At 56.0% G+C, this 27,778-nt stretch overlaps 3 protein-coding genes across 4 annotated transcripts in view; 2 read left to right on the forward strand and 1 right to left on the reverse strand.

The window, feature by feature from the left end:
* The first annotated feature begins 4,586 nt into the window (after window positions 1-4,586).
* Window positions 4,587-7,479, forward strand: GJB1 (gap junction protein beta 1). Of its 2 annotated transcripts, none has more exons than XM_059482645.1 (2): window positions 4,587-4,627; window positions 6,490-7,479. In XM_059482645.1, exon 2 carries the CDS (start codon window positions 6,501-6,503, stop codon window positions 7,338-7,340), a length of 840 nt encoding a protein of 279 aa, XP_059338628.1. In that variant the 5' UTR covers window positions 4,587-4,627; window positions 6,490-6,500; the 3' UTR covers window positions 7,341-7,479. The 2 variants fall into 2 exon arrangements, with proteins under 2 accessions (XP_059338628.1, XP_059338629.1); XM_059482646.1 differs by lacking the exon at window positions 4,587-4,627 and adding an exon at window positions 5,709-5,811.
* A 181-nt stretch (window positions 7,480-7,660) lies between these two features.
* Window positions 7,661-9,340, forward strand: LOC132079826 (gap junction alpha-3 protein-like). Its single transcript, XM_059482644.1, is given in 2 exon segments — window positions 7,661-8,169; window positions 8,172-9,340. Coding segments are annotated over 2 exon segments (1,014 nt in total). The 5' UTR covers window positions 7,661-8,117; the 3' UTR covers window positions 9,134-9,340.
* A 346-nt stretch (window positions 9,341-9,686) lies between these two features.
* The window catches only part of ZMYM3 (zinc finger MYM-type containing 3), a 31,532-nt gene continuing 13,440 nt past the window's right edge, over window positions 9,687-27,778 (reverse strand). The window contains exons 7-23 of the mRNA XM_059482626.1: window positions 27,381-27,593; window positions 26,646-26,796; window positions 25,989-26,104; window positions 22,991-23,077; window positions 22,521-22,671; window positions 17,436-17,494; window positions 16,728-16,896; window positions 16,026-16,141; window positions 15,696-15,870; window positions 14,995-15,141; window positions 14,172-14,275; window positions 13,597-13,765; window positions 13,325-13,476; window positions 12,767-12,881; window positions 11,654-11,908; window positions 11,452-11,569; window positions 9,687-11,045 (exon numbers count right to left, since the gene is read on the reverse strand). Coding sequence (XP_059338609.1) covers window positions 10,847-11,045; window positions 11,452-11,569; window positions 11,654-11,908; window positions 12,767-12,881; window positions 13,325-13,476; window positions 13,597-13,765; window positions 14,172-14,275; window positions 14,995-15,141; window positions 15,696-15,870; window positions 16,026-16,141; window positions 16,728-16,896; window positions 17,436-17,494; window positions 22,521-22,671; window positions 22,991-23,077; window positions 25,989-26,104; window positions 26,646-26,796; window positions 27,381-27,593 — 2,496 coding nt within the window. The 3' untranslated portion in view covers window positions 9,687-10,846. The remainder of the gene's footprint in view (window positions 11,046-11,451; window positions 11,570-11,653; window positions 11,909-12,766; window positions 12,882-13,324; window positions 13,477-13,596; window positions 13,766-14,171; window positions 14,276-14,994; window positions 15,142-15,695; window positions 15,871-16,025; window positions 16,142-16,727; window positions 16,897-17,435; window positions 17,495-22,520; window positions 22,672-22,990; window positions 23,078-25,988; window positions 26,105-26,645; window positions 26,797-27,380; window positions 27,594-27,778) is intronic.

The raw sequence follows: 27,778 nt of genomic DNA on the forward strand, positions 1-27,778 counted from the left end.
ACCAGCATCCACTCTGCCTCCCAGGCTGCTTCCACTGGGGCCTTTACCCCATCGTGGGGTGACCCCAGCTCCTGCATCCAGGATGTGCAGCTGGAACAGATGCCTGGGTAGGGACTCTGGGGGTGATGCAGCCTGTGTGGGTCTGGGAGCCAACCTGTGCTGGGGCTGGGGCATCTGCTGTGGCCACCGAGCCACACGTGGCTCTAGGCAAGTGGCTTTGGTGTGGTCGGGCATGGAGAAGGAGCTGCAGGGGATCCCACGTGGGGTACCCCAGTCTCAGCCCCCCGAGGTGAGCACTAGCACCTGGGGCCTGGGGAGGCAGGAGAAAGGGACAGGTCCTTGTGGGGACACCAATCTTGTCCCTGTGCAAGACGGTCCGGCTGGCAGACGCTGCCCGTGCTGGCGGCCGTGACGCTCCGGTGCCGGCTGGCCCTGCTGCCCGGGGCCAGCGCATCGATGGCCCTGCTGGCCCTGCTGGCCCTGCAACAACAAGGGCCCCGCACCCCGCCCGGCCCCCGCCCCGCGCAGGGCTTAGGGTGAGGATGCTCGTTGGAGAATGTATTTATACCCTGTCACCCGCGCAGAGTAACAAATTCCAAATAAAACAGAAGTGATATTTTTAATAGCGGTGTGTCTCGCCTCTTCTTGGAGCATGCAGGGACTGCCGGGCTGGGTGGGTGGGGTGCCCTGTGCTGGTCCTCATGTTGCTGGTACCCCCTAAAGAGGCAGCAGGAGGACCCTGGGATCACCCCCCATGTCAGGGTGCTGGACCCCCCACATGCACGCTGGCACCACAGTATCCAGGACTGCCAACACCGTGTGCCACCATGTCCCCAAATCCCCCCGGCCCTGCTGCCCCCAGCACCGGGACCCCACGTGGGAATGCATCTGTCCCACAGCCCCCTCCCTCCGAACTTCAAACCCCTTCCCCAGCCTTTCCCAGCTGAGCTCCCCTCCCCCTATTTGCCAAAGAGAAAAGCTGCTGGTTTCATTTCTTTTTAATGTAATTTCAGCTGGAGTTGCCATGGATACCAGGAGCGGAGGGGGGGGGGGCTGAATTGCCTCCAGGCAGCGCGCAGACACTGGAGCCAGGGCCGAGGCCCCGAGCCAGGGGAGCCGGGGCAGGCAGGGGCACAGGCTGTGAGGAAGCCGAGTGTGGGGCTCTGCCCTCCTCCCCCCGGGGGACATTTGCAGCTCCAGTACCACGGGCACATGCCAGCCTGTCCAGCACAGTGCTCCAGACCCTGTGCTGGACCCCCTTAAAAGCCCTGGTGCTGCCCATTGTGGCATCCCACAGGGTGCCCAGTGCCCTCTTGAGGGGGTGACGCCTTTCTGCCCCAGATTAGGGGATTGCCCTGCCCTTCTGTCCCCTCTCCTCATCCTTGCACAGCCCCAGCTGCGTGCTGCCACATGTGCCAGCGAGGCCAACTCAAGCTAGGACCCCGAGGCAAGCTGGTGACAGACAAGCCAGTGCTATTGTGCTACTGCCTTTGCAAACTCCTGAGGCTGCCATCTGTCCAGAGTGTCCTTGACCATCAACAGTTTTCCTTTGGAGACCTGGCAAAGCTCAAGGGACACTGTATTCCCGAGGGTATGAACAGTTTACATCTGCGTGACAACTGTGGCACATCCTCTGCTTCAGGGGACATGTTTAGGGCTGTTGGCAAGGAGAACCATAAGGGAACTCAATTGCAAAGGTGTCCCTGGCATGGGAGGGAGGGAGGGAGGGAAGGAAGGAGTGACCTGTGGCTGGCCTCTGGCTGATCCTGAGGATCCACAGCCAGCAGGAGGGCAGAGATGCTGCTCTTCTGTCACGGTCTGACGCTGGCACAATGCCAGTGCCCCCATGAAAATATATGCTCTCTGGTGTCTGCTGTGAGATGTGACCAGGAATAGAGCAAAGCAGGCTCCAACTTAGGAATAAAGAAGAAAAAACTTTATTAACCTACAACTCTATATAAACACAGAACTCGGAATGAAAACCTTCCAAAAAACATTCCTCCTCCCCCCCACCAAATTTCCAATACATCCACCCCTCAGATCACCAACTCTCAGTCCATCACCACCCTTTAGATAATCAATTCTCAGTTCATCAAGGAGGGAGGAGTCCCTCTTGTAGCATAGGCTTTCCCCTGGAAACACAGTTGAAACCTCAGTTGACCACAGCATCCCAAAAAACTCACTTTTTCTTAAACCAGGACATCTTCACAGTAGCATCACTGGGATAGTGCCCTGGTGCTGTTCCCCACATCTCTGATGCACCCAGGACACAGGAGAGCAGACTCACAGGCAGGCAGAACAAGCTGTTGAGCCTTAGGCGGCAACCCCCTCTGCCCTGTGCTGCAGCAGCACAAAGGATTTCTGTGCTCACCCACTGCCAGTGACCTTCCTGGCAGTTGACTCAGAGCAGAGGGTTTTGTGTCTCTGAGAACAGCAGCCTGGGTCCAGGGATGCCTGTCCTGCTGCCAGTCCTGGCCTGGAACCCAGCAGCCCCTGCACTGCAGCGGCCATCCAGTGACGAGGCTGAGCCCTCCGCAGGGCCAGCCCCGCCTGGAGCACAATGGCCGGGGAAAGGGGACTCTGGAAGCCTCCTCTGCAGTCCTCCCGGCAGTGGAGATGTTTCAGTGATGGCTCAATCCTGATTTCGTCCATCGTACCCATACAGACTGCTGGGCTGCAAGTTCTCTGACCCTAGGAGAATGCCAGCAGCTGCGTCACCCCAGTCCCACCATCCTCATGCTGACTCAGTCCTGCCCATCTCATCAGTTTATCTGCGTTAGACGTGCCCACGTCTTTGAACTCTTGCGCTGCAACTTCAGACACCAATTACCTCCACAATTAGCGTCATTAACAAGGAGCGCATTTCTGGCAGCGTGGCCGCGGGCGGGGCACTTTTCTGGGTACGGGAGGCAGCGCCGGCCGCTGTTCAGCACAGGCCGTCCTTCACCGATGGCTCCTGCACTTCAGCCTGGGGCCAGCAGCGAGGGGGCTGCCCGCGCTCCGGGACCTCTGCCCCTCCCAGCCACCTCTCTGCAAGGACAGCGGGCGGGCACCGGGCTGGGCAGCAACGCCCCGGGTTCCTCCTCCTCTTTCCGGTTGTTTTTTTCTCCATTTTTACTACATTTCAGAGGGATTCCCACGCTGAGCCCCGCCGGTGCTGCCGCGGGCAGGTGCGGCCCCGCCGCCCCCGGCCCGGCCCCGCAGCGCCACCTGGCGACACCCCCGCCGCACGGCCCGAGCCCCCGGCGACCCTTCAACCGGCTCCCAGTAATCCCCATTCACCCCTCAACTGGCTCCCAGTAATCCCCAGTCACCCCTCGCCTGGCGCAGTCACCCCTCAACTGGCTCCCAGTAATACCCAGTCACGCCCTGCCTGGCTCTCAGGGTCCCCCAGCCACCCCTATCCTGGCTCCCAATAATCCCCAGCCACCTCTATCCTCTCTCCCAGTGCCCCTCAGTCACCCCTATCCTGGCTCCCAGTGCCCCCCAGCCACACCTACCCTGGCTCCCAGGTCCTTCCAGTAAGACCCCTACCCTGGCTCCCAGGGACCCCTCTCCCCATGCCAGCCTCCCATTGTGCTTAGTCCCGTTTAGCTCAGCCCAGCCCAGCTCTCAGCAGTCTGCCCTCCTCTTGGTGGCCCCCAGTAGCCCCCCCAGCCCGATCTCTGCAGCCGGGCCCCATTACCCCCTTGCTGCCCCACTTTGCCCTCCGCTAAACCCCGGAGCCCGTCCAGGGTGCGGGACTGGGCGGTGCCGCCGCGCTATCGCTCCTCGCCGGCGCTGCTGACTCAGGTGTGGCGGATTATCGGAGACCGAGATTGTGGCCTCGATGGCCCCAGCCAGCCCTGCACCGCCGGCCACCGCCGGTATCTCGCTGCCCACCGATCCCCGTCCGGCTGCGGGGGCACCCCGAGCGGCACCAGCCGCTGCACAGTGCCACCCTGCCGTCCCCATGCGAGGACACCGGCACTAATGTCACCCTCCTGCAAGGGACGGCGTGTGCGGGCTCTTGCAGCCCGGTCAGGGGCCCAGGACGAGCGGCAGGGTCGCCGTGTCCCACACGGGGTGCTGGGCGGCGGGACCTTGAAGCGGGCCAGCCGAGTTAATCGTTGACCGGCTGTTTGTCTTTTCCCAGCTGGACTTTCACACATTAAATCGGGGTATTGGTGGCTCCCCAGGGGCCAGCCGGCAGCCTGAAGCACCAGATCAAGGTGCTCCGAGAGTTGGGGGTGCTCAGAATCATCCCCCAGGTGGAGAGCAGGGCTCCGCCACGGTGTATGTGCCTGGCTTGCAAGGAATGCAGCGGGGAGGACGCTCACAGCAGGGGAGTGGGGCCGCGGGGACCAGAAACGTCCCCGGGGATCATCCTGGGGGTTGGCCCTGCCCCGGTGCTGCAGTAGCCCGGGGGCTGGCCCCGGGGGATGCTCAGCCGCCTGGTGGGTCGGGTGGGTTGTGAGCAGGGCTGGACACACCTGCGGTGTTTACTTGGCAGTCGTGGAAGGAGCAAGGCTGTTTGGGAGGGGGCGGGGGACGTGCCTTCAGGGCAGTATAAAGTCCAGGGGGGTGGTGTGGTGCCGACTGATTGCTGCAATCCCGACGAGCATTGATTGATTGTCCTGCTGTTGAGGTGAGAAGCTGGCGGGCACAGCACCGCTCCGGGGGTGGCCGCGTGTCCCCCAGCTGGGGAGCACCAGGGGGGCTACAATGGGGGCCACAGGCAGGGCTCGACCCTGGGAGGGGAGGGGAGAGCCGGCAGCGCTGGTCCTCATGGCGGGAGTGGGCAGAGGGGCACTGAGGGCACAAGCGGCATCCTCACAGCTTTGCTGGACGGTCTTTGGCCGCCACCGCTTGCACAGCTCCGGCTGCTCGCACCTTGGGCTAAGGGGAGGAGGTGGCATTTGGGATGGCATTGACTGCCCTGCCAGCCTGCAGGCACCCAGCTGGGAGGGTTTACTGGGTATGCTGCTCCCCACCTGAGGCTGGGGACAAAAACCCAAGGGACACGGTGCCATCCCTGCAGGGATGGGGCACAGTGTGGCGGTGTGGCTGTGACCCCAGCCTGGGGGGCACGGGGGCTGTGCGAGCACAGGGATTGCTGTCCCAGCCGCATGTCCGAGCTGTAGGACACCGTCGGTGAGTCCCTCTCGGGGGAGGAGCGCAGCCCCAGCACAGCAGCCTCACTCGGCCGCCTTTCTCCCACGGCACACGCGGGGCAGCTCGGGTGCCCTCACAGACACTGCTGCTGGCACCAGAGCCTTGAGGGGATGGCAGGGCTCACAGCCAGTGCCACCCAGCCCCGCGGCAGCTCAGTGCAGACCCCTGCTCCAGCGCCCCGTGCTGTCCATGGGGGATGGCCATGCTTCCTGGGAAGCGACCTCCGGACACGCTGGGTGGCCTGTCCGGCACGGCGATGTCTGTCCGGCACGGCGATGTCTGTCTGCGGGGTGGGTCCCGCCGGGCAGAGCCACGAGCAGCCCGCGGGTGGCGGGGCCGTGTCCGGGGCCGGTGCGGGGCGTGGTGGGGAGGTGGGAGTGGGTGCAGGGCCGAGCAGCGGGAATGCAGCACACAGGCACTTTGTTTGGCCAGGGTGGGCGGAAGTCAGGGCGTTAGATCTGAATGCTAAAGTGTGTTGTTCATGGGCCGATAAAGGCCCCATTGTATGTAAATAGTTTATAAAGCAGCATATGACTTCCAGTGCAGGGCAGTGGCAGAGAGAGACGAGGGCAGGCGGAGCAGAGCTCTCCTGCGGGAGGCATGAGACCTTAGAGGGGCCACTGGGGGCAGCTTGCGGGGACCCTTCCTCACCGGCAGGTACGCGTCGCCAGGATCCTCCGCACTGGGGGGTGGCTGGTCCCGGCCGCCCAGACTCCTGCAGGGGTGGGAAGCAGCTCCCGGGGTGCTCAGTGCCCGTGGGTGGCTCTGGTGGGGCAGGGGTCTGTGCCTGGGGGTGGGGTGGCCCTGTGTTCCCCGGACAAGGATGGCCCTGGGAGGGTGGCAGTGCAGGGCTGCACGGGGGGATCCCCCAGCTCAGGGCTCCGTGGCCATGCTCCTGCAGATAATGGGAGGACAAAGGGAGGCACTGGTGCAGTGGAGCCCATGAAGCTCCTTGGGACCATTCCTAGCCAAAGAGCTCAGCACTGGGTACTGGGGGTCCCAGAGAAGGTGTGGGAGCCTCATCCCCATTCTCTGTGGCAGCTGTGGGTTAGGATCCCTGTGCCAGCGTGGGGTGGCAGGACTGGAGAATCTGGCACTGCTGGGGCAGCCAGTCTCCCGCCTGCTCTGGCCAAAATGCTGCCTGGAGCTGTATCAGGAGCAGGAGCCATGCTGCCATCCTCCTGTCTGTCGATCCTACTCTCCACCCACCAGGGCTGCCTCCCAGTTGCTCCCAGGTCCCTCCTGGGGCTGCTGCCACCGGAGCCCGGCCCTGCTGGCTCTCAGCCAGAGGTCCTTCCTGCTGCTAACACTATCCCTCACCGCTCTCTCCTGCAGAGTGAGAAACCATGAATTGGGCTGGGCTGTACACGGTGCTGAGCGGGGTGAACCGCCACTCCACCGCCATCGGGCGCATCTGGCTCTCCGTCATCTTCATCTTCCGGATAATGGTGTTAGTGGTGGCAGCCGAGAGCGTCTGGGGGGATGAGAAATCCGCCTTCACCTGCAACACCCAGCAGCCTGGCTGCAACAGCGTCTGCTATGACCACTTCTTCCCCATCTCCCACATCCGTCTGTGGGCGCTGCAGCTCATCCTCGTCACCACGCCAGCCCTTCTCGTGGCCATGCACGTGGCCTACCAGCAGCACCAGGAGAAGAAGCTGCTGGTGATGACCGGGCACGCCGATGCCAAGCACATGGAAGAGGTCAAGAAGCACAAGATGCGCATAGCGGGATCACTGTGGTGGACCTATGTCTGCAGCGTGGTCTTCAGGCTGCTCTTCGAGGCCGTGTTCATGTACATCTTCTACATGCTCTACCCCGGCTACCAGATGATGCGGCTGGTAAAGTGCGAGGCTTACCCCTGCCCCAACACTGTCGACTGCTTCATCTCCCGGCCCACTGAGAAGACCATCTTCACTGTCTTCATGCTGGTCACCTCCAGCGTCTGCATCATCCTCAACATGGCAGAGCTGGTCTACCTGGTGGTGCGGGCCTGTGCCCGCCGAAGTCAGCACCACTCCAACCCCTCGTCGGGGAAGGGCTCCTTCTATGGGCACAAGCATTCCTCTGAGTACAAGCAGAACGAGATCAACCAGCTGCTGACAGAGCAGGACGGTTCCCTCAAGGACATGCTGCGCCGCAACTCTGGGCTGCAGGAGAAGGGTGACCGCTGCTCTGCCTGCTAGGGGCAGGGGCCACTGGCCCCACAGTCGCCCCATGGGCCTGTTACTGTCCCTGTCCCACGGATAGCATCCCTCAGGCGTGAGTTTGGCTCTCCTCAATGGCCAGGAGGGCATCTTGGGCCATTAAATCTCCATTCTCAGGTGCTGCCTCCCTCCTTTCTGCTCTGGCCGTGATATGCTGGGAGCTGGGGTGCCAGTGTGGGGTGTCCATCCCTGCACTCAAGCCCTGGTAGATGCCACGAGGGGCTGTGGGGGCTGCAGTGCCAGGGCTGAGCTGGGGCTGTGGCTGTGTTGCCCTGGCAGCCGGCAGCGGCCAGTGACCCCTGGGTGGCATTGATCAGTGTCCAAGGGCTTGCGCTCCCCCAGCACCAGCCCCTGCAGCCCCGAATATAATTAGAAAAGTGCCCAGACCAAAAATAGAGGGAAAAAGTTTCCCCAGTGGCTGTTTGATGTGCCAGTCACAATGAAAGCCAATGGGGCACGCAGCTGCCTCATGCCCCAATAACCCCATGCCTGCTGTTGGGTGAGCGGACAGACGGAGCAGGCAGACTGGTCTGCACCCCACAGAGGAGCTGGGGACCAGCTGGGAAGGGGCCTCACAGCATCTCCCAACACCCCTGTGACAGGAGGGGACAGCGCGGGAGCACCGGGCTCTGCCCCACGCACCCTCTACGGTGAGAGGTCCCCATGCTGCCACCGCGGCTGTTCCCAGCTCTCTGCTGGAGGCCTTTGCTCCCCCTGCTCTCCTTGTGACAGGTTAGGGGGTCCCTGGGATGCAGGATGGGGACACTCCAGGGACGGCCTTGGGTTGGGTCTGTGCACACCTGCTTGGCCAGGGAGTGGGGCGGTGTTTTGGTGGGTTGTGGGGCGGCTGTGTCTGGAGGGTGGCTGTCTTGCAGGGCACCACAGCACGTGCAATGGGGGACTGGAGCCTGCTGGGCCGGCTGCTGGAGAATGCCCAGGAGCACTCCACGGTGGTGGGGAAGGTCTGGCTCACCGTCCTCTTCGTCTTCCGCATCCTGGTGCTGGGGGCAGCCGCGGAGCGGGTCTGGGGTGACGAGCTGTCTGGCTTCTCCTGTGACACGCAGCAGCCCGGCTGCCAAAATGCCTGCTATGACAGCACCTTCCCCATCTCCCACCTCCGCTTCTGGGTCCTGCAGATCATCTTTGTCTCCACCCCCAGCCTTGTGTATCTGGGGCACATCCTGCACCTGGTGCATCTGGAGGAGAAGGCACAGCAGCAAGCAGCAGCGCGGGCCGACAGCGGGGCCAGGCGGCAGCGCCCCAGGCAGCCCCAGCTCCCTGCAGGGAACACCAGGGCACGGGTGTGCATGCGGGGGGCCATCCTGAGGACCTACATCTGCAACATCGTCTTCAAGGCTCTGCTGGAAGTGGGCTTCATTGTGGGCCAGTACGCCTTGTATGGGTTCCAGCTGAAGCCCCTCTACACCTGCAGCCGCTGGCCCTGCCCCAACACGGTCAACTGCTACATCTCCCGGCCCACTGAGAAGACCATCTTCATCCTCTTCATGCTGGGGGTGGCCTGCGTGTCCCTGCTGCTCAACCTGGTGGAGATCTACCACCTGGGTCTCACCAAGTGCCGTCGGGGGCCAGGCCCCAAGTCCCGCATCCTGACCGCTCCTGGCGGGCCTGTAGGGCCTGGCAGCACCTATGTCACTCTGCCCAGGAGTGGCAGCCCCCGCCATGGCCTGGCACCGCTGAAGAAGGCAGGCGCATGGTTAGGGGTGGCTGGTGGGTCCCACAGGGATGTGAGAACGGCAGACCTGGCAGTGTAAATGTGGCCTGCTGGGATGGTCAGGGATGGGCAATGTGTGGGTGGTCACTGTGGTGATTGTGTCTCCAGTCTCTGCCAGGCCCAAGCATGGAGAGCTGGGAACAGCCCTGGGGACACTGCTCAGCTGCTCCTGGCACTCCTGGGAGCAGCAGGGCTGAGAGTAGAGCTTGGAAGGGGGAGAAAATAAACACTTGCTGCACCTCAGTTGCCTCCTGCTCTGCTCACAGGCTCTGTGGCATTGCTCTCCAGCTGCTCCATCTACGGTCACACTGCATGGCCAGGGCAGGGCCACCGCTGGCTTGGGTGGGGCTGCACACTATGGGCCCAGGGCAGGGACAGGCAGGGCATGCCATGCTGGCACCAGTGGGCACTGGGGCAGAGGCCATCATCACATTGCAGAGCTGGCAGGACAGCAGGGCCCAGGCAAGGTAGGGAGTTCAGGCTGGGATGGATAGGAGCAAGGTGCACTGCAACACCGGGACACTGGCCCTGTTCTTCCACAATGCTCACCCTGCCCAGGGGGAAAAACCAGGGGCTGCCAAAGTTTTCCACATCTTTATTTGAAATGAATGGTTTCCAGAGACACAGGGTTAGTCCTACTGCCCTGGCATCACTACAACAAGACTGGTGAGCAGCTCACTCTCCACATGGACACAGAGAACAGATGGCCCCAGGCCAGGGCCTAGAACAATATATACAGGCTCAACAGGAGACCCATGTACAGCTCAAGAAAACCGACCAGAACACAAGAAGGGGCAGGAGGCAGCATGGAGTGGCACAGCTGGAGCCAGACTTGCCCTGGGCAGGGTGGTGGCAGCCTGTGGCTGTGGGAGGGAGGGGGAGGCCAGGCAGGGCTCCCTGCTTCTGCAAGCAAATGCCTGGGCCCCTGGCTGGAGCAGAGGTTTCCACTGAGGGCACCTTGCACAGGGGAGGGTCCTTACACCAAGACAGGGAACACTGGGGAGAGAGGGGCAGCACTAGTACAGACCCATCTCCATCAGTTTTCAGCAGACTCAGAAAACACTGACCAAAGAGAGGGAGGCATTCTGATTGCACACAAGGGAGGTATCCCTGTGGCAAGGCCAGATCTCTGCCCACAAATTCCAGTGTTAGCCCCATCCACTCCCTGCAACCAACCCAAATCTCTCTCACCCTGGGACAAAAGTTCTCCCCCTGACGCAACAGCTCTCAGGCTGCCTGGGGCCCATGCCCACTGGCTTGAAAAGACAATCCTGCCCCAGCAGCAGAGCTACTGTTCCTGCCTTGACGCCTCCAGCCTTGTGAGGGAATGCTAAAGGAAGTGGGAAGTAAAAGCTTTGGGAGCCACTGGTCCAACGGGGCAATGTGTTTTGTGCAATTCCTGCCCTGGGGCACAGGGAGAGGGGGCAGTGGCAGGGCTGGGGGTAGGGGAGGGACAGGGCTGGGCAAGGGGAGCTGCACCAGGGACTCTGCCACTCCTGTGCCATGGGAACAGACCCTGGGGAAGATGGCTCACCCAGCAGCCAGAACTGGAGACAGAGCTGAGTGTGGGGGCCACACACGTAGGGGATGCCTGTAACGAGCAGGATGGGAGGTCCAAGTCTGGTAATGATGCAGGGACAGCACTGCTGCAGCACCATCCCTTCCTATGCTGCACGGCCCCTGCCCTGCAATGGGAAGCAGCAAGATGAGGTGTCCAGGGCTGGAGTGCAGCCAGTCCAGCAGCACCTCTGCCTTAGTCCACGTCGTCCTCCAGGCTGCTGAGGCGGCTGTGCTCCTCGTAGATCTCCCTGACGGCCAGGATGCGGTTCAGCATGCTCTCCAGCATGCTGCGGTCCATGGGGATCACCGAGTACCACAGCGGGGACTCGGCGATGCACGAGCGCTCGGGCTGCAGGTAGAACACGTCGCTGCGGTTCCGCAGGCTCTCGGGACTGTGGAGAGACAGCAGGGTGAGACCTGGGCTGCAGCTCCCTGCAGGGGCTCAGACAGCTTGGCCTGTGTTTAGCAAGGGGTGTTCACAGCTCATCACAACCTCTCATCATTCAGTAGGATAAGGACACAAACTCAGCCTACAGCTCCTTGTTCAAGGCCAAAACCCCCAACCACCCAAGCACTGGACTCTTTACTGCACATTCCTGCCAGTCTGGAGAAGGGCAGGAAGTGCAAAAGGCCAGAGAGAAGCATTCCCTCAAACTTGGGCTAGTGAAGCAGCACAGAGCCTGGGCAAGACTGCATGCTCTGTACAAATGTATGGAGAGCAGCAGTCACACCAGGTTCCATCAAAACTAAGAAGTGGCCCCAAAATGGCACATGCCTCTTCTCCAGAGAAAGCCTCACCATTTGGAGAGATAAAACTCATAAAACTTGACTGGGCATCGGAGGGGATTCATCCTGTTCTCCCGCTGCTCCAGCATCGGAACCTCCTCCTCACGCTTCCGTTTTCCAGAGCCGCCATCTGCAGAGAGGGAGAGAGCTGGATCATGGCTGGGTCCTGATGGGGCATGCAGGGGGAGGAACAGAGATGTTCCTCCAGACCCACCTCGGCTTTTCTTCTGCTTGGCAGGAGCGTAGTAGCGGATGCTCACCACCTTGGTCATGCCACGGGCTGTGGTGCACTTGCGGGACTGGCGCACCACATTGGTGAAGGAGAGCTGCATGTGCTCCTCTGCTGTCTGCAGCCCAAAGAACTTGGTGTTGAAGAACATAAGGGTGTTGAGAAGCACAAAGGGTGAGTAAACACCCAGCTGTTTGCACTCCCAGAGGTGCTCCTCCTCGACACGGGAGAAAACTGTGTCTGCAACACACAGAGGGAGAAAAAGGTCACATCAGCAGTGGCTTTGTGGCAATCCCTTCACCCTGCCTCTGCAAAAGACTGATGCTTCACAGCATCTCTTTTTCCACAAGGTTTTTCTCCTCAGCTAGAGCTCTGCCCAGCCATAAGCCTTCCCAGATCACAGCCAAACCACAGGTGAGAACCCAAATCAATCCTAACTGCTCATCACTACAGATGGCCAAAAAGTGAACTCCAGGTCGGTGCTCCACCACACTCAGTGAGAGATTAGGGAAAAGCAGCAGGCAGGAGAAATCTGGCCAGCTCCTGCCTAGATACACAGGTCTGGAGTCAAATGGCTCTGCCTGGGATAGCCAATCTGCAGAGATGAGGCTGGATCTGTGAAATAACTACTGACAAGACACAGCAGGGAAGGCAGCCCAGATCACAGCAACAAGAAAAGCCTCTGCAGAGCTCTAGGTTAGCCCATTCACAAGGCAGCAGCACAGCAACCTTGGCCAAGGCTTAGCACCATGTGCAGGGCTCATCCATGTGCTGAGAACATAAGCACAAGCACCAGTGTGCCTCTTGGCTTGGCATCCTCCATGCCAAAGGGTGGAGACATCACTGTGAAGTGTTGTAAAGATTCAAATTGTCCCAAGATACAAAGTACAGGTGCTCTGCTCTCAGCTACCCTGACCGTGGGCAACAGAAGCAGCTGAAGCACAAACCATGCTGGCTCTGCAGTTGGTTTGGGTCAGTGTGACCTCAACACACAGCAGAACTGTGCTGCCCACGCCAAGGTTGAAGCTGGGGGAGCACAATCAGGCTACAAGCACAAACTGGATTTATGGGGACTGAAGGTACTCTGAAGACACATACTATTTGGTAAGATTGTGGGTTGCCAGCCACTCAGGGATTTGTTCAGCTCCTGCACGAAGGTCAGGTAGTAAAGGTCTGTAAATATATTCACCATACGATTGTTCTCGAGCAGGTACTAGAAAGGACAGAACACACAGTCAAGAGAAACACAGCAGCACCTGGAATGCAAACCCTCCCCAGAGAGCACAGGGCACATATGCAGAGCACCCCTCCCTGCACCACCAGAGCTGCTGGGCAGACACAGAGAGCTGCAAAGAAAACCCTGGGGCATGACAAAGCAGACTTAGGGCTGAAGAAGGGCCTGAGTTTGGGGAGATCCCCCAGTCCTCCTCAGAGATGTGCAAAAAGGGTGCAAGGCTGGGGAATAGATGCCACCCTACTCTTGAGTTTGGGAACAAAGACGAAACCAGGTGGGATGCTGTCCTGGGCTGAGGCACTAAAGGAGAATCCAGCCAGCCTCTCTGGGTCCCCAGAAGGCAGAATGAAGGGTACAGGCTTCCCTCACCAGATCTGAGCCCAGTCTGGCTGTAGAGGATGAGGGCAGCAGGCCCTCCTCACCTGCTGGATGCCAAGGCAGAGGTAATAGATGCTGTCTGGTTCATAGCGCTCCCCGTTGGGCCGCGTTATCTCCTTGACAAACTGTGCCAGGCCGTAGTTGAGCTCAGCTGCTGAGCAGGCTAAGATGTCTTCCTTGATCCTCATGGGCTTGGCTGCAGAGACAAGCACAGCAGTCTCAGACAACAGCCTACAAGGTCAGGAACACCTCAGCACCCCAAGGTGCAGCTTCTGGGAGGTTTCTGCATCTGCACTGCATCAGACAAGGCACTTACGGCCGAAGCGTAGCTCCTCGCCCTTGCTGCTTTCTCCCCCTGCGTACTTGGCTTGTACCCAGGATTTCCAGGCATTCACCCCATAGGAGTAGTTGAGCACTGTACAGCTGGGCTGGCTGCTCATCGAGTCCCGGGAACAGCTCTCAGAGAGCACCAGGCGCTTCTGCCCCTGCAGAGAGGTGTTTGTGAGACTGGGCACCCGCCTGGCACAGGTGCAGGACTCCTGGCCACCCTCACACCTGCTGACTGCCAGCTCCCTACAGTGTGCCATTGCACCAGGCACCACTCTGCTGGCAGCCAAGCCAACAAAGCTCATTAGTTACAAGGGTCACAGGCAAGAAAGAGACCAGCTAGCTGTCACATGATTTGTAGCATTCAAAGCTCCTCCAAAGTGACAAGCAAATATTTTCATTCAAGGAGTGGCCTGCAGGCCAACCATGCCCTGAAAGGAGAGGGCACAACCTCCCCAGCACACCAAAGACTCTGGTACACTTCAGCTCCTACAGCCCAGGTGGCAGCTCCCACTCCAAACCCAAAGGGCTTTAAGCAGGCAGTACCCACAGAGAACTCCTCACCTTCCGCACAGCTCGAGGCAGGTCCTGCTCTGTGGACACCTCATCCGGTCCCACCAGCCCACAGTCAAAGAGGAAATCCACACTGGGGTTTATGTCCAGAGGGTCTGAAAGGAAACACAGGCAGAAGGGCTCAGCTGAGACTTCTCATCCTGCCCTCTGTGCTGGCCTGATTTTTACAGCAAAATGAAGAGGGAACACTTCACATCCTCTACCACTGCCTGGAATGAATTTTCAGCCACAGCCCAACAAAGGAAATAAGGCTCTGGCAGAGAATGCTAAAATTTCTCAGAATAACCAGAACCCCACATTTTCATCTCGGACAGTTTTTTGTTTATTTTTTAAAATTGAGGAACATTCCTCGTTCCCTGCTGTCAGGCCAGTACTGTGGACAGCCTGGCACAGGCAGCTCAATTCTGTTGTTTGCTGCATTGCTATGCTCCTGCAAGTCCCTGCATCTTCTTCCACCTTCTGTTAACAGACACTCAGCAATTCTGCCATTTTTCAGGATGCCATGCCTTGTCCAGGTTTCTCATTTAGCTGGATCCTCTGGAATCATCACTCATAAACACACCAGTGCTGCTGCCCTGCTCTTTGTGCTGTTCAAATCAGCTTCTCATTCCCCCCCTCTCTGGGTCTTAAGTTCACAGCAGGTAAGTTTAGTCTGGACAAACAAACACTCTTTCAGAAGTGGTGGTCTCCCCAGCCCTGCTGCAGTCACCGCAGGGCTCTCACACCACGTCAGTCAGAGGGCACAGGGAGGTGAGAGCAGACAGCTGAGGGCAGTGGGAGCCCCCTCAGTAGCCCTGTGTCACCCAGCTCTTACTCTTAGGGAAGTCAGCCTCCAGGTCCTGGCCCGGCTCATCGAGGACATTTGCCATCTTGACAGCCATGGCCAACACATCGTCCCGGGCTGGTCCAAACAGATCACAGTCCTCCAGGAGACCTTCTGCACTCTGGTTACTCACCAGGTCTGAAAGAAAAAAAGTTCATCAGAAACGAAACTTTCTTGAAAATCTTTTGTCTGTTTTCCCTGTGATAACTGGAAAATGAAGTCAGGATCCCTGTGATCAGAGCAGCCCCACGACACCTGAGCTGTCCAGCTTTCCCTGGACAGAAAAACATTGGAAGGTTGTTGTCACCCCAGCCACAATCCCTATCACTGCCATTTACAGGAATGCAGCCCCTAGGTAAAAAAACCTACAAGACCAGGGCTGTATGCAGTTACCTTTTGTAGCATGGAAGCTTCTTTAGGGAAGAATCTCTACAGCCACCTGAATAAACTGAGAGAGCTGCACATGTGCCACGAGACTGGCACCCCCAAAAGGGACAGTGGCAGACACTGATCCCTGCTGCAGCTCTTCCCTTCTGGTACCTCCTCAGTAGAAGTTAAGGACTTGGTCTTCCCTGCTTCCTCTCCAAAGGCTTTGGGAGAGCCACAGTCCCAGCAGGTGCTTTAGCTCCAAGAGCTGGCAAATTGCCCTTGATCCCAGCTGTTGGACCAGACCAAGCCCTGGCAGAACCTACCACACAGGTCTGAGGAGGCTTTGTCCAGTTCCTCAGCCTCTGCAATCATCTCAGCCATGGCCAGGATGTCAGCCTCTAGGGGATTGGAGGGGATCTTCACCTTCAGTTCCTCAATGGTCTCCACAATCTTCTCTGTGCTCTCCAGCGTGGTGGGCAGGAACATTGGCACAGGCACCTGTGGACAGCAGCACACCAGGCAGAAAAGTGACACTCAGTAGACTGACACAAAAGCAGAGGAAGGAGAAGAGCATGAACAGAGAAGCAGGGAGATTTGAGCAAAGCAGGATCACAAGAGCAGGAGGACACAAGCAGGTGAAGCGTGGTGCTTACCGGGACAGGCATGGAGAAAGGCACAGGTACTTTCTGGCAGTACATATGCATAGGCACAGGCACGAAGATCGGGACGGGGATTGGCAACACAACCAGCTGGGGCTTCCAGTCAGCCTCTGACAAGAGCAAAAATACATCAGTGACATTATTCCCTGAAGTTCCTCCACCCAGCTCTGCTGCATGCTGCCATGCCCCCAGCCATCCAGCACCACGGCCCTTCCAGCCACCAGCTCCTGGACTCAGGGGCAGAGCTGCAATAGCAGCAAGTCAAAGTCAGCAACAAGAGAGGCTTGCCTTAGCCAGAACTACAAATCCTGCTCTTACATAGCCCTGCTAAGACGTCTAGTTGCCTTGCATATGCTGCAGACCACACAACAGAACTAGAGTGGAACTGGTTTAGCAGACAGTCCTCAGACAAGCTAATGATCTCCAGAGGAACAGGAGCTGCCCCACAAGAGGTAGGATCATACTACAGAGCTCTCTACATCTCTCCTTTTGCTGTGATGGAAATGGGCTCCCTATCAACAGCCCTGCCATGTGTGCCCTCTACCTATGTGTGCCCAGAGACTTCTCAGCACGGTGCCAAACACCCAGCCTGCTCTGTGCAGCATTTCAGGCTGGATTCACAGTGTGGAGCAGGGACATGCCACTTGCATTTCCACAATGCCCCTGTAATCCTACAGTGAAGTCTTGCTTTCCTACCTGTCTGACATCCTTTGGACTTCATTTCAAGCTTGCAGGAGACACCCCGGTTCTGCATCAGGGGTTTACACATGGCAGCTTTGTTTTTCCGAGGGGTGGCTGGAACCAGAGGTGGGGCAGGAGGTGGCACAGCTGGAGAGGTTTGGGCTGAGGAGGCCTTTGCTGACAGCTGGGAAATGCAGAAAGGAGGAGGTTGGTGTCCACCCAAGGCAGCACGATCTCTTCCCTACTACAGGTGCAGATAGAATGACTCCCAAAGCACCTCCTGGAGCCTGGCAGTCCCTAACATGTGGACACTCCCATGGTCAGGCTCTGATGAAGGACAGCCAAGCTGTTCCTGGCAGGCAGCAAGCCTGTGTGCTGCCTCTGCTCTGCCAGGAGTCCAGCAGTGGTGGCTCCTGTCCCACAGGGTAGAGGGGAACAGTGGGACAGCAACTATACCCAGGCACAGGAAAGCACTGGGCAAAGAGGAGCCAGTGAAACAGTGTCAGAATTTTCATCATTGAGTCCTGGGGAACAGTTATTCTTCCCCCTTGCAGGAGATATGTTGATGCTGCCTTCCTAGGAGTTCTTTTAATTTCCCACTACCCAGACATCATAAAATGCATTGTTTTGTAAGAGTGAAATCTCCCTGAGCAATGGCAGAACTGTCTTCTCTTTGGGGACAGCCCCTTTGTTTTGCAAATTCCTACCACCAGTGGGTCTTACCATGTTAGTTTCTGCCTTCTGTGTGGAAGGGACAGCTGGTTTTGGCTCTGAAGTTTGACCTGTAAGAGAAAGCAACAACTCTTCAGTTCAAGAGCTCCTGGGCCAACATGTCCCACTGCTGGGACTGGAGGTGCAAGCAGCCAGAGAGCAGGGACAGGCTCTCCAGAAACTGCCCCTGGCCACTCCAGGAACAGTTAATGTTTCCATAATCTCTAGCCCTAACACCTCAGAAGACACTACAACTCCAAAATCAAGTTATTCCCATGTGATTTTGTGTTCCCTTACAGTCCACCCCTTCCCCATGACAGCAGGTCAGGAGAAATCCCAGCCCCTTGTAGAGAGAGGAATCCAGGGCTCTAATCCCAGCTCTGCCTATTGGCTTGCTGTACCGAGCCATGGCCCCTCCCTGTGCCTCCATATCCCTGCAGCAAATATCTTGGCAAAGTGCTTCGAGATCCCGAGGAAGAAGGTGACAGAGCTAGCAGCAGCATTGTGAGAAATCCCAGAAAGCAGAGAGACAGCTTTGCCCAGCCCTAGGGATGCAGTCCATTCCCCTAAGGAAAGAGAGGATCACCTGCAGGTGAGAGGCACGTGTGGCAGACGCTGGTCTCAGGTTCTGACACCGTCACCCTGCCCTGCATGAGAATCCAGCTCATGTGCTCTGCAGAAAACCTGCACCCACCTCAAAGGCTGGTGGGCTACCAGAGCACCTTCATCCCAGTCGTCAGTGATCCCTGGTTACCCACGTGACTGGCAGAAAGAATTGAAAGAATTGCCTTCCACTGGTGGGCCATGCATGAAGGAGATCCTGCAAGGACAGCAGCAGGTCCCAGCACCCAAAAGCAGTGGCGGGTCCATTCACAGCTCCTGTACACAGACAGGTCCTTCAGGAAAGACCCAGATTCCTAAAGGTGCAACACAGGGACATTCACATTGTGAAGACTTCCTCTGACCTGAGGAAATGAAGAATAATTCTTGTACAATTTGAGGCCCATCAGGCTCCACCTGCTGACCACCACAGGGGGCAACAGATAAAACCCAGCTGGAGGAAGCTCCCTAATCTGCAGCTGAGCATTCAGCCACAGGATCTGCAGCAGTCTCAGGGGCCAAGAACTCACCCTGACAACCCAAAGTGGATGGGCAGCAGGTTCAGGCAGGAAACACCAATGGCTGAATGAGGAAAGACAAGCTGTGGCTTATGAGCAGAATTTCTGCTGCAGCAGAATCTAAAGCAAACATGATTGCCCCACTGGTCAATGATTTAGGACTAAAGAAAACAAGATTCTCCTGTCATATGCTATGTGTCCAGGCTTCCAGGAAAGTTGCAGCTTGTTCTTTTTCTCATCCCAACACCAACAAGGAGCTGTCAAGGCACTGCCTGCCACAACTGTGACTCCTACCCTCTCCAGCTGGACAGCCCAGTGCAGAGCCAGCTCCTTTGGAAGCCTTTGGGCACAGTTTTGAAGCAAAACTCCTCAGTTCCACACTACATGAACTGTTCCCAGCAAGGCAATGTCTGCTTGTATGATCAGCTACAAGAACTGTCAGGATCACCAGACTGGTTGCAGCCACTGGATCACAGGAATTGATGGTTTTAGGCAATCACTGGCTGCAAGAGAGTAAGCAAGAATAAGCAGCTCTGTCCAAGATGAGCCTGAAATCCAGGTAGTCCCTTGCAAGCTGGGAACAAAGCTGTCAGGTCCACAGGAGACCATGCAGAAGCTGGTCCTCCTAAAATCCCCTGCACAGCACAGCACAGCTGGAAAGCTCTTTGTGTAAGTGGGTCCTGGCTTCAGCATCTTTCCTTTGCAAACTCAGCAGTATCCCACAGTCCTGGGGCAAGGATGTCCACAGCTGTCCCACATCTGGCAGGGGACTGGTGTGCCAGAGCATACAGAGGGTGCAGTGCAACCAGCAGCATCCACTAAGCACAGCAACTGCTGGGGCAGCCTGGAACTCGTGCTCAGCTGAGCACTCACAACCGATGACAGGCTTTTCCCTGGCTCCCTTTAGTCCTTACAGGTTGCATGGAGATGCAGCTGTGGCACAGTGAAGAGTGATGCCCCACATACCGAGCAGCAGAGTTCTGGGGGCCCTCCAGAGATGTGGTGGACGAGGCTTGAGACTCTTGTGGTTGGTGGTGGTGGTGAAGGTACTTCTCAGTCTTGTGGTCCATGGTTCCAAGAAGACAAGGGCTGAACAGTGTGAAACATCTTCCCTCTGCAGGCAGAGCTTGCCACTGTGCCTGTCCAAAAGCCATGTTACAGATCTCTCAAAAGCAACATGCTTTGACAGTAGAGGACAAAATGGAACAGCATGGCTAGGGCTGTGCAATCACTTGGTGAGCTACAGGAACCAGCATGTCTTCCTCCCTTGGGAGCAGAGCACTGTAAATCAAGCAGAATGCCCATGGGCACCCCTGTGCCAGCAGAGACCAACAGTTCCTTCTCCAGGTCAGTCCAGTGTGCTGCCACTTAAGCTGTCACCTCACACAGCCTGTTATGGAGCGTGGCTCTTGGAAGGCAGGTTGGGCTTCCCCCAGCTGGGGGAACGTGCTGCTTCTGGCAGGGCAGCTCTGCTTTGCTGCCTAAGCAGCAACGACATCCAGAGCTTCCCCTGTCCTATGATCAGTGCTCTGCAGTCAGGGGAGGAACCTCAAGAGTCAGTGGATGGAGGATGAGCCTCTCATGAGAAGCTCCTTGTCTTGGTTTCCCCTCCTTGGCACACCCTAGCCAGGGTTTTACACATCATGAAATCCCAGGGAGGCCAGCAAAGCCCTGAACCTGTGATGCAGGTATGTGTTGAACCTTGATGCACTGCAGCAAGTCCCACTGTAAGCTGCAAGCACTTTAACTATATCCCCAGGTCACCCAGGAGATCGTGGTCTAAGAAAGACCAAGCAGAATGAGACTGCAGGTGTCCGAGGGCCAAGCGGTGTCTTGTCACTGTCACTAGGAGCACCTTCCATCCTGAGGGATCCCAAAGCACTTTGCAATCTTCCATAAGGAACTGGCTTGAGTTAATGATAGGAAATGGGGCAACAGGCAGTGAAAATCTCCTCTCCAGCTGGTTCTCCATGGATGCAGAATGGGGTTATCTGGGACACAGGGTTGGCAACTCCCCAAAGCTGCAGTGAACTTTGGGTAAGTGGTAGGACTCCAACCTAACATCGCAAGACACAGTGCCTCCAGCAGCTCAGCGCTCCCTCAAGACCGTTCTAGGTTCAGCTCTGGCTGAAGGAGAGCCCACCTACAGCATCACCAGCACCACTTCCTGCAGCACCCTTCTTTGTCCTTGAATGTTTCCCATCCAAGCACTGACCTGGCCCAATCCAGATTAGTTTATGAGATCTGAGAAGGTCACAGCTCGGAGGTGGTGTGAGGCTGCAGGTGGATTGTCATGCCAAACCACGCTGTCCCCTAACCCTGTAAATCGAGCTCTCCGCTGGCAACTTGAGGATGTTAAATCCCTGAGTATCCTCGCTAAGAGTGTGAGCTACAGGCAGCACGCTGGCACCGGCTCCTCCCGTCTGGGCCCTGTGTGTCATAGAACCATAGATGTTAGAGATGGAGAAGCCCATTAGGTCCCACTCCGTCCTTTCCCCCCCAGGGGCCAGTGCAGGATTGTTCCCTAGCGTCTCCTCCAGTCCCAGGCAGGCAGCTTCCACCCCCTGCAGTTGAGTCTTCCCTGTGTCTCTCAGACTGAGCTATGCAGGTTCCCTCCCTCCCTCCTACTCACTGTTCAGCAGGCTCTCGGGCCCCTTCTGCGTGTCCAGGTTGGGCTGGTTCTGTTGATTGTAAAATCGCAGCAGACACTGCTGGTTGCAGAAGTGTTTGATTTGCCCCCGCCAGTGGATGGTTTCCAGCAGCTTCCCCTGACGCTTGCAGGCATGGCACCGAGCTGCCTAAAGCCCGCATCAGCAGGAGAGAAACAACGAGTAACTAACCACACCCCCTCCGAGTGCAACACAACTCTCCAGTGAAAGGTGCACATCGCAAGGTGCAGTGAGCTTCCCCACAGCAGTGCCCTGCCAGTGCCAGCCGGGGACTCCAGCGGTGCGAACTTCTCCCAGCAGCACTGGCCGCGGATCCAGCACTGTGAGCTTCCTCAGGGCAGTGCTCTGTCTGGCAGGATCAGCTGGGGACTCCAGCTACGTGAGCTTCCCCGTAGCAGTGTCCCGTCATTGCCAGGCAGGACTCCAGCAGTGCCAGGTTCTCCGCAGCAGTGCCAGCCAGACTCCAGCAGTGTGAACTTCCTCAGTGCAATGCCCACTTATCTGGGTGCCGTGCCCACCACAGCACTTAGCACAAGCTGCCAGTGCCAATACTGACCTTGAAGTACCAGAGCAAGTATTTGCTTTTGCAGTCTTCACTACAGAAGTCCCAGGTGCTGCCCTCCAGCTGCTCGGTGACCGCCCGCTGGCAGGTCTGAGAACAGTAGGTGCAGGTGATGCAGCACAGGCCCAGGTTCTTGGTGAAATCCTGTTTGTAAAGAAGCACACACCCTGCGGAGAAACAATAGGAGTGAAACCTTCCCAGGATGAACTGGGGGCCTCCCTGACCCAAACATGACCAGAATCCAGGTCTGCGGAGACAACAGAGCACACGCAACACACTGTAGGGAACAATCCAGCACTGGCCCCTAGGGCTGGGATAAGATGGGACCTCACGGGGACTTGCCATCTCTCACCTCCATGCTTCTAGGAAGAGTCTGACTCCAACCTCCTGTGTGCAGGAACCCAGCAGGCAGGGCAAGGCCAGGTCAGGCCAGCCCAGACGCAAGAGCGTAGAAGTGCATGATGACAGGAGGAGCGGAGCTGCCACCTGCTGTCTCCCCAGCCCCCAGAGAGAGAAAAGCTGTGAGAAGGCCCTCCCCAAGGACACAATGAACGGTAAAGATCTTGCCCTAGGGCCTGGCTGGACAGCAAGCCATCCCCACAACAGTCCTCCCTTCGCTTCATGGCAAGGCTCTTGCCCCAGGGCCTGGCTAAGACAATCTCCCCTCTGTTCCTCTCCATGCTCTCTTCTCCTCCCCCAGCATGGGCTGGCATGGGGGCTCTGCCTCTCCCATGCCTTCCCCAAGTACCTTCACTGCAGAAGTTCTTCTCCACTCCAGAGAAACGGATCTTCTCATGCAGCAGCTTCTCCTGCTTGCAGTGCTCACACTGAGACACCACCCCACGCAGCCGCTTGAAGTCCTCGCAGCAGTCCTTGCAGCAGAACTGATACACCTTGTCCTGCCAAGAGACCACAGCCAGGTCAGCCAGCCTGGCAGCAGGTTCCCACACTTCTCAGGGAAGCAAGAGAAAGACTACAGGGCTGAGTTAAGTCCTCAGCTCTCCTGGCACAGGACTTGGCAGGAGTGGTCTCCTGCTGCCCTTCTGACATCCTGCTGATCAGGAGTGCAGCACTCAGTCTCCAGGCACATCTCAGCAGCTAAGGCGTTCAGAGGACTGGCAGAGGAGGAGCTCCGCTTACAGCAGGGAGAGGAAGTACCCCAGAGGTTCTCAGCAGTGTTGGCCTCCACCTCAACATCCCCCCAGGTGCAATCCTCACCTGCCAGTCCAGGATCTCCGGCTTCCCGCTGAACAGATTGTGACAGTAATGGCAGTTGAGGTGGATCCCACCTTCGGGGCTGGTGCGCTGAGGAGACAGAGACAGCTCATGGGGAGAGGGCAGCTGGAGGGCAGCAGGCACCTGCTCACACTGCCACCACTGCCACCTCCTCCAGGGCCTGCAGCCTGCCTGGCCCCTCGCACCTGCTGCCACTGTGGGGACTCGCTCAGTCCATCTCATCATGTCCCAAGCTCCTGGACAGATGATTCCTGAGAGCAATTTCACTTTGTTTCCAGTATGCTGGGTCCAGCTCTTCTCAGGAAGGCAAGCTTGCAAGCTGCCACACCACTGGATTTAAAAACTTAAATGATGAGGGCTCTGCTACCTCTTCTGAGGATTTCTCTAAAAGTTCTTGAAGCAGAGGTGCCTGATTTCTATTTTCAAGATAATGCAACTTAAGAATTCAAGCAGCCTCTCATCCCATTTTCTGCTAGATTAATCTGCTAGATTAAACAGCATTTGGTGTCCTGTCCACAATGCATTTAGTATTTGGTGTCTTATCCACAAGGATATATTTATTAATAAAGTAATTCCTGGTTTTCTTTCTGATAACCTCAGATAAGACATTCTGCAAGTGCCTCAGTACAAGCGTTTTTCAAGCCCAAATTTAATTTTTGGGCTTTTCTTCAGAATACTTTCAATTTCTCTTCAGCATTGAAATGGACAGTGGAGAACATCCTTCCTATATGTGCATCATTCTAGGCAGCTCTTTTGCTCCCTGGCCTTCAAACATTAACTCTGTGTTTGCCTGCTTGTACTTGCAATAAATTAATCCTTCCCTGTGTGGATGTAAATTGAGATGCTCATACTGAATAGTTTACCTGCTGTAATTCCAAAGCCTTTTCAAAATCCTTACTTTCAAGGATTTCCACACTACCTGACTAAAGCTGACAGAGGATCTTGTACTGAAACTGCATTTAAGCAAACATTAGAAGGAAACAGTCAATCAATCCAATTGCTTTGCTTTCCATGACTACTCTGAATGCAACATGGGCTAACACCTCACTAGTTTTTGTTTCATCTGCTAAATTTCATCATGCTTACTTTGACTTTACTGACAAATGATCAAGAAAATGTTGAAGTCCTTGGACTTAACGCTGATCCCCAAGAAGCCATTTTGAAACACTCTCTTCAGTGCTTTTTCTTTGACAAGTGTGTTCTGAGATCTGCCAGCAAAACAGTTCCTAACCCAGGTGATGCATGGGTTTACTCATATGTTTACAATGCTGATTTTATATGGAAATAATTCAAGTTAGATGAATTAATGAAGTCCCAGTTGGGAAAAGTTGCAACCATTTCTAAAATGGGTAGAAAGGAGGACCCTGGAAACAACTGAACTGTGCAGTGCCTGTGAAGATCATGGAACAGATCCTTCTAGAAGATGTGCTGAGGCACATGGAGCACAGGAGGTGCCAACACAGCCAGCACAGGGCACCAAGGGCACTCCTGCCTGACCAACCTAGTTGTCTCCTCAATAGAGGGAGGGGATTCTGTCCCTCTGCTCCACTCTGGTCAGACCCCACCTGCAATGCTGCCTCCAGCTCTGGGCTCCCCAGCACAGGAAGGACATGGAGCTGCTGGAGCAAGTCCAGAGGAGGGCCATAAAAATGACCAGAGCTTTGGAAGAGTTCTCCTGTCAAGAAAGACTGAGAGTTGGGATTATTCAGCTTGGAGAAGGCTCTGGGGACACCTTATTGTGGCTTTTGAATACTTAAAAGGGGGCTTGTAAGCAAGATGGGGATACACAATTTAGCAGGGCCCGCTGCAATAGGACAAGGGCTAATAGTTTTAACCTAAAAGAGAGCATATTGAGATTATCTACTTTTTTTTTTTTTTTACAACGTGGGTGGTGAAACACTGGCACAGGTAGGTGCCCTGACCCTGGAAATATTCAAGATCAGATTGGACAGAGCTCTGAGCAACCTGATCTAATTGAAGGTGTCCCTGCTCGCTGCAGGGGAGGCTGGCCCGGATGACATCTAAAGGTCCCTTTCAACCCAAACTGTTCTATGATTCTAGTTTTATGAAGTCTACAACACTAAAAGCTCTAGAGTTACACTACTCACACTGTCTGTGACCTTAGTGAAGGATTACAATCAAGGATTTATTAAAAAAACCCAACAAACGAACAGAAAGAAACAAAACGAAACCCACCAAAAAACTCCAAACAACCAAATGTCTCCACCACTCCCACCAAAAAAACAAAAAAAAAAGAGCCCCAAACAAATCAAATCTGAACATGAAATGCTGCAACTGCTGATAGCTAACTCTTACCTCTAGATTTTCTATGTTTTCTCAGTTGCCCAAGACATGTCCTGGCCTGAGTTTCTCAGGTCTTCCTGGCTGTTACTTTGTTCTTTGACAACTGTACAAAACTTATATTCTTGAAATTGCCTATGAATACCACAGACATCTCACGTTTGCTGAAACTTAACATCAGAAGATTAAAAATCACCAGTCAAGCCTTTGAGGATTATTAAATAAGAAGTATCCAGGCCTGCTACTTGTAAATTTTTAGATAATACATCCTGAAGACTTATGTTTCTCAGTGACACCTGGCTGAGAGGGCAGCTCTGCTCTTTCCACCCAGCTATGAGGTGTGCACTTGTGCTTTGCTGGCTTACTTGTGCACTTGCTTATGCCCTCATAAGGCCACTCTAACTCAAACCACTCATGCAGCACAGCTCTGCACTGCCCTCCTGCTGGGCATAACCTGATAGACAGGAGTGAATTGCAGCCCACCTTATCCAATGGAGGGTGGGGGAGATAGGGCCAAGACTGGGATTTGAGCACTCACAGTCACTGCAACTCCTGGGCTCCAGAACAGACTTTCTTAGGAGCCCCCCCCTGAGGAGCTCAAGGAAGGTGGAGCCTCTGCTTTGTGTGAAAGGAGGCATGAGCTCCATGGCCCAGCCCAGCATGAAGGATATTTCAGTACCTGGAATTTGGTCCAGCAGCTGGGGCTGCAGAACTGGTAGACAACCCGGTCTGTCTTGTTGTAATAGCAGGGTTCAGATAAACTCTTTCTGCAGAAGCTGCAGGGTCTAGGGGGACCTGATGAAACAGATAGGAATTGGTGAGGGCAGCAGCACAGGATGTGGGACTGGATTCTGAGGAGGGCATGCAAGCTACTCACTCATCCTCAAGTCTGTCAAGCTATTACCAAAAAGCAAGGGACAAGAACAGCAGGAAAGTAAGAGCATCAGATTCTGCTAGGACAGAAATGTTAAACAGATGGAGAGCAGAGTGGTTCACAGAAGTGACCCTGGCTCTGTAGGAATTTGGACAAAACAGGCTGCAATACTTGTCCTACTCCTGGACACCCCAGTACACCATGTAATGGGCAGGGCAATGCCAGCACCATCCAGCACTACACCTGCTCCCTGAATTTATTCCCAAGAACAGCAATGTACACTACTCTCTGTATTAAGATGTCCACATGCTGCAAGGTTTCCTCTCTCTGCACTTCCACTTATCTCACTGAACTCTTCCCCCAGGCTCTTACATCTTTTCAGTGCCATCCAGAAGCAACAAACAATACCAAGGAAGGAGTTAAGTGGAGAGGTGATGATTCCCTCTACACAGGTGCTCTTACCAACTAAGCCTGACTGCTTCACTTTGTGGGAGGTAGTGCAGCAAATGGAGCAGAACAGGCCCATCTTGCCACTGCGATCCACGTTGGGCAGCATGTCAAAGTTCTTGCACAGCGTCTTGCACCACATGCAGGGGTACACCCGAGTGTTCTTCTGCAAACACAGAGAGAACAGAGCTTCCAGGAGACCATCACAGCTGGCAAGGTCCAGCTACCACATCCCACCCCACTGCTGTATCCACTCTAGAACTGCTCTCCTGCAGTGACCACCTGAGGCTTACAGACCACAGATTCAAGTGGCAGTAGCAAAAAAAGTTGCCTTTGGCACTTCAACTTCTCATTTCAAGGGCAGCCTGGCAGGAATACAGATTTTGGCCATCCTTTCTAAGACAGTTAAGGGAAGACTGCTCAGGTGACAGAGGAACATACCCAGCCCAGCTTTAGAGAGACATCCAGAAGCCAGTCCATGCTAACTGCATATACCAGTGTCACTCTACCATCAGTCCACTGACTTTCTGACCCATGTTTGGGTCCATAGTGGGCCCCATGCTGATAAAATAAATTCTGTTTGCCTGCTTTAGAGTTCCCCCACAGCAATCTTTTAACTGCTTTGTCAGCAATCAAAGACTAAGGGGATTCCAGTCACCTGCAATTTAATAAAATGCCCTGTGCCACACCCAGCAAGGTTGCTGTGTGCCCACAGAGAACCTCTCACCCCAGGCAGCTGCCCACACCCACCTTCTTGTAACTGTTGAGACATGCAGAGTTGCAAAAGCGTTTTTGCTGGCCTTCATGGAAGAGGTACTCCAGGGGCAAGCCCTTGTTGTAGATATAAAGTCCACAGTAGTCACAGCAGTTCGTTTTCAGCCCCTTGGTGGCCCGGAACTTGGTGAAGCAGGTGTCGCTGCAGATGCGGTGAACCACGTTCCCATTGCTGACCTCGTGCTGGATCTGCAGAGACATCACTGCTGTCACTCCCAAACCACCACAGGCCTCCTTCCAGGGCAGCTGTACCACTACAAGCACAGCCCTTGGGATAACAGGCACTAAAACTCTGGGAATTGCCATACTGGAAGCTGGTGTGGACTCAGGGTGGCCTCCCTTGCCAAAAGTCAGAGGAACAGGGAGAGCAGAGT

This window comes from Ammospiza nelsoni, chromosome 15, assembly GCF_027579445.1.
Source record: "Ammospiza nelsoni isolate bAmmNel1 chromosome 15, bAmmNel1.pri, whole genome shotgun sequence".
In the NCBI taxonomy this organism is placed as follows: domain Eukaryota; kingdom Metazoa; phylum Chordata; class Aves; order Passeriformes; family Passerellidae; genus Ammospiza; species Ammospiza nelsoni.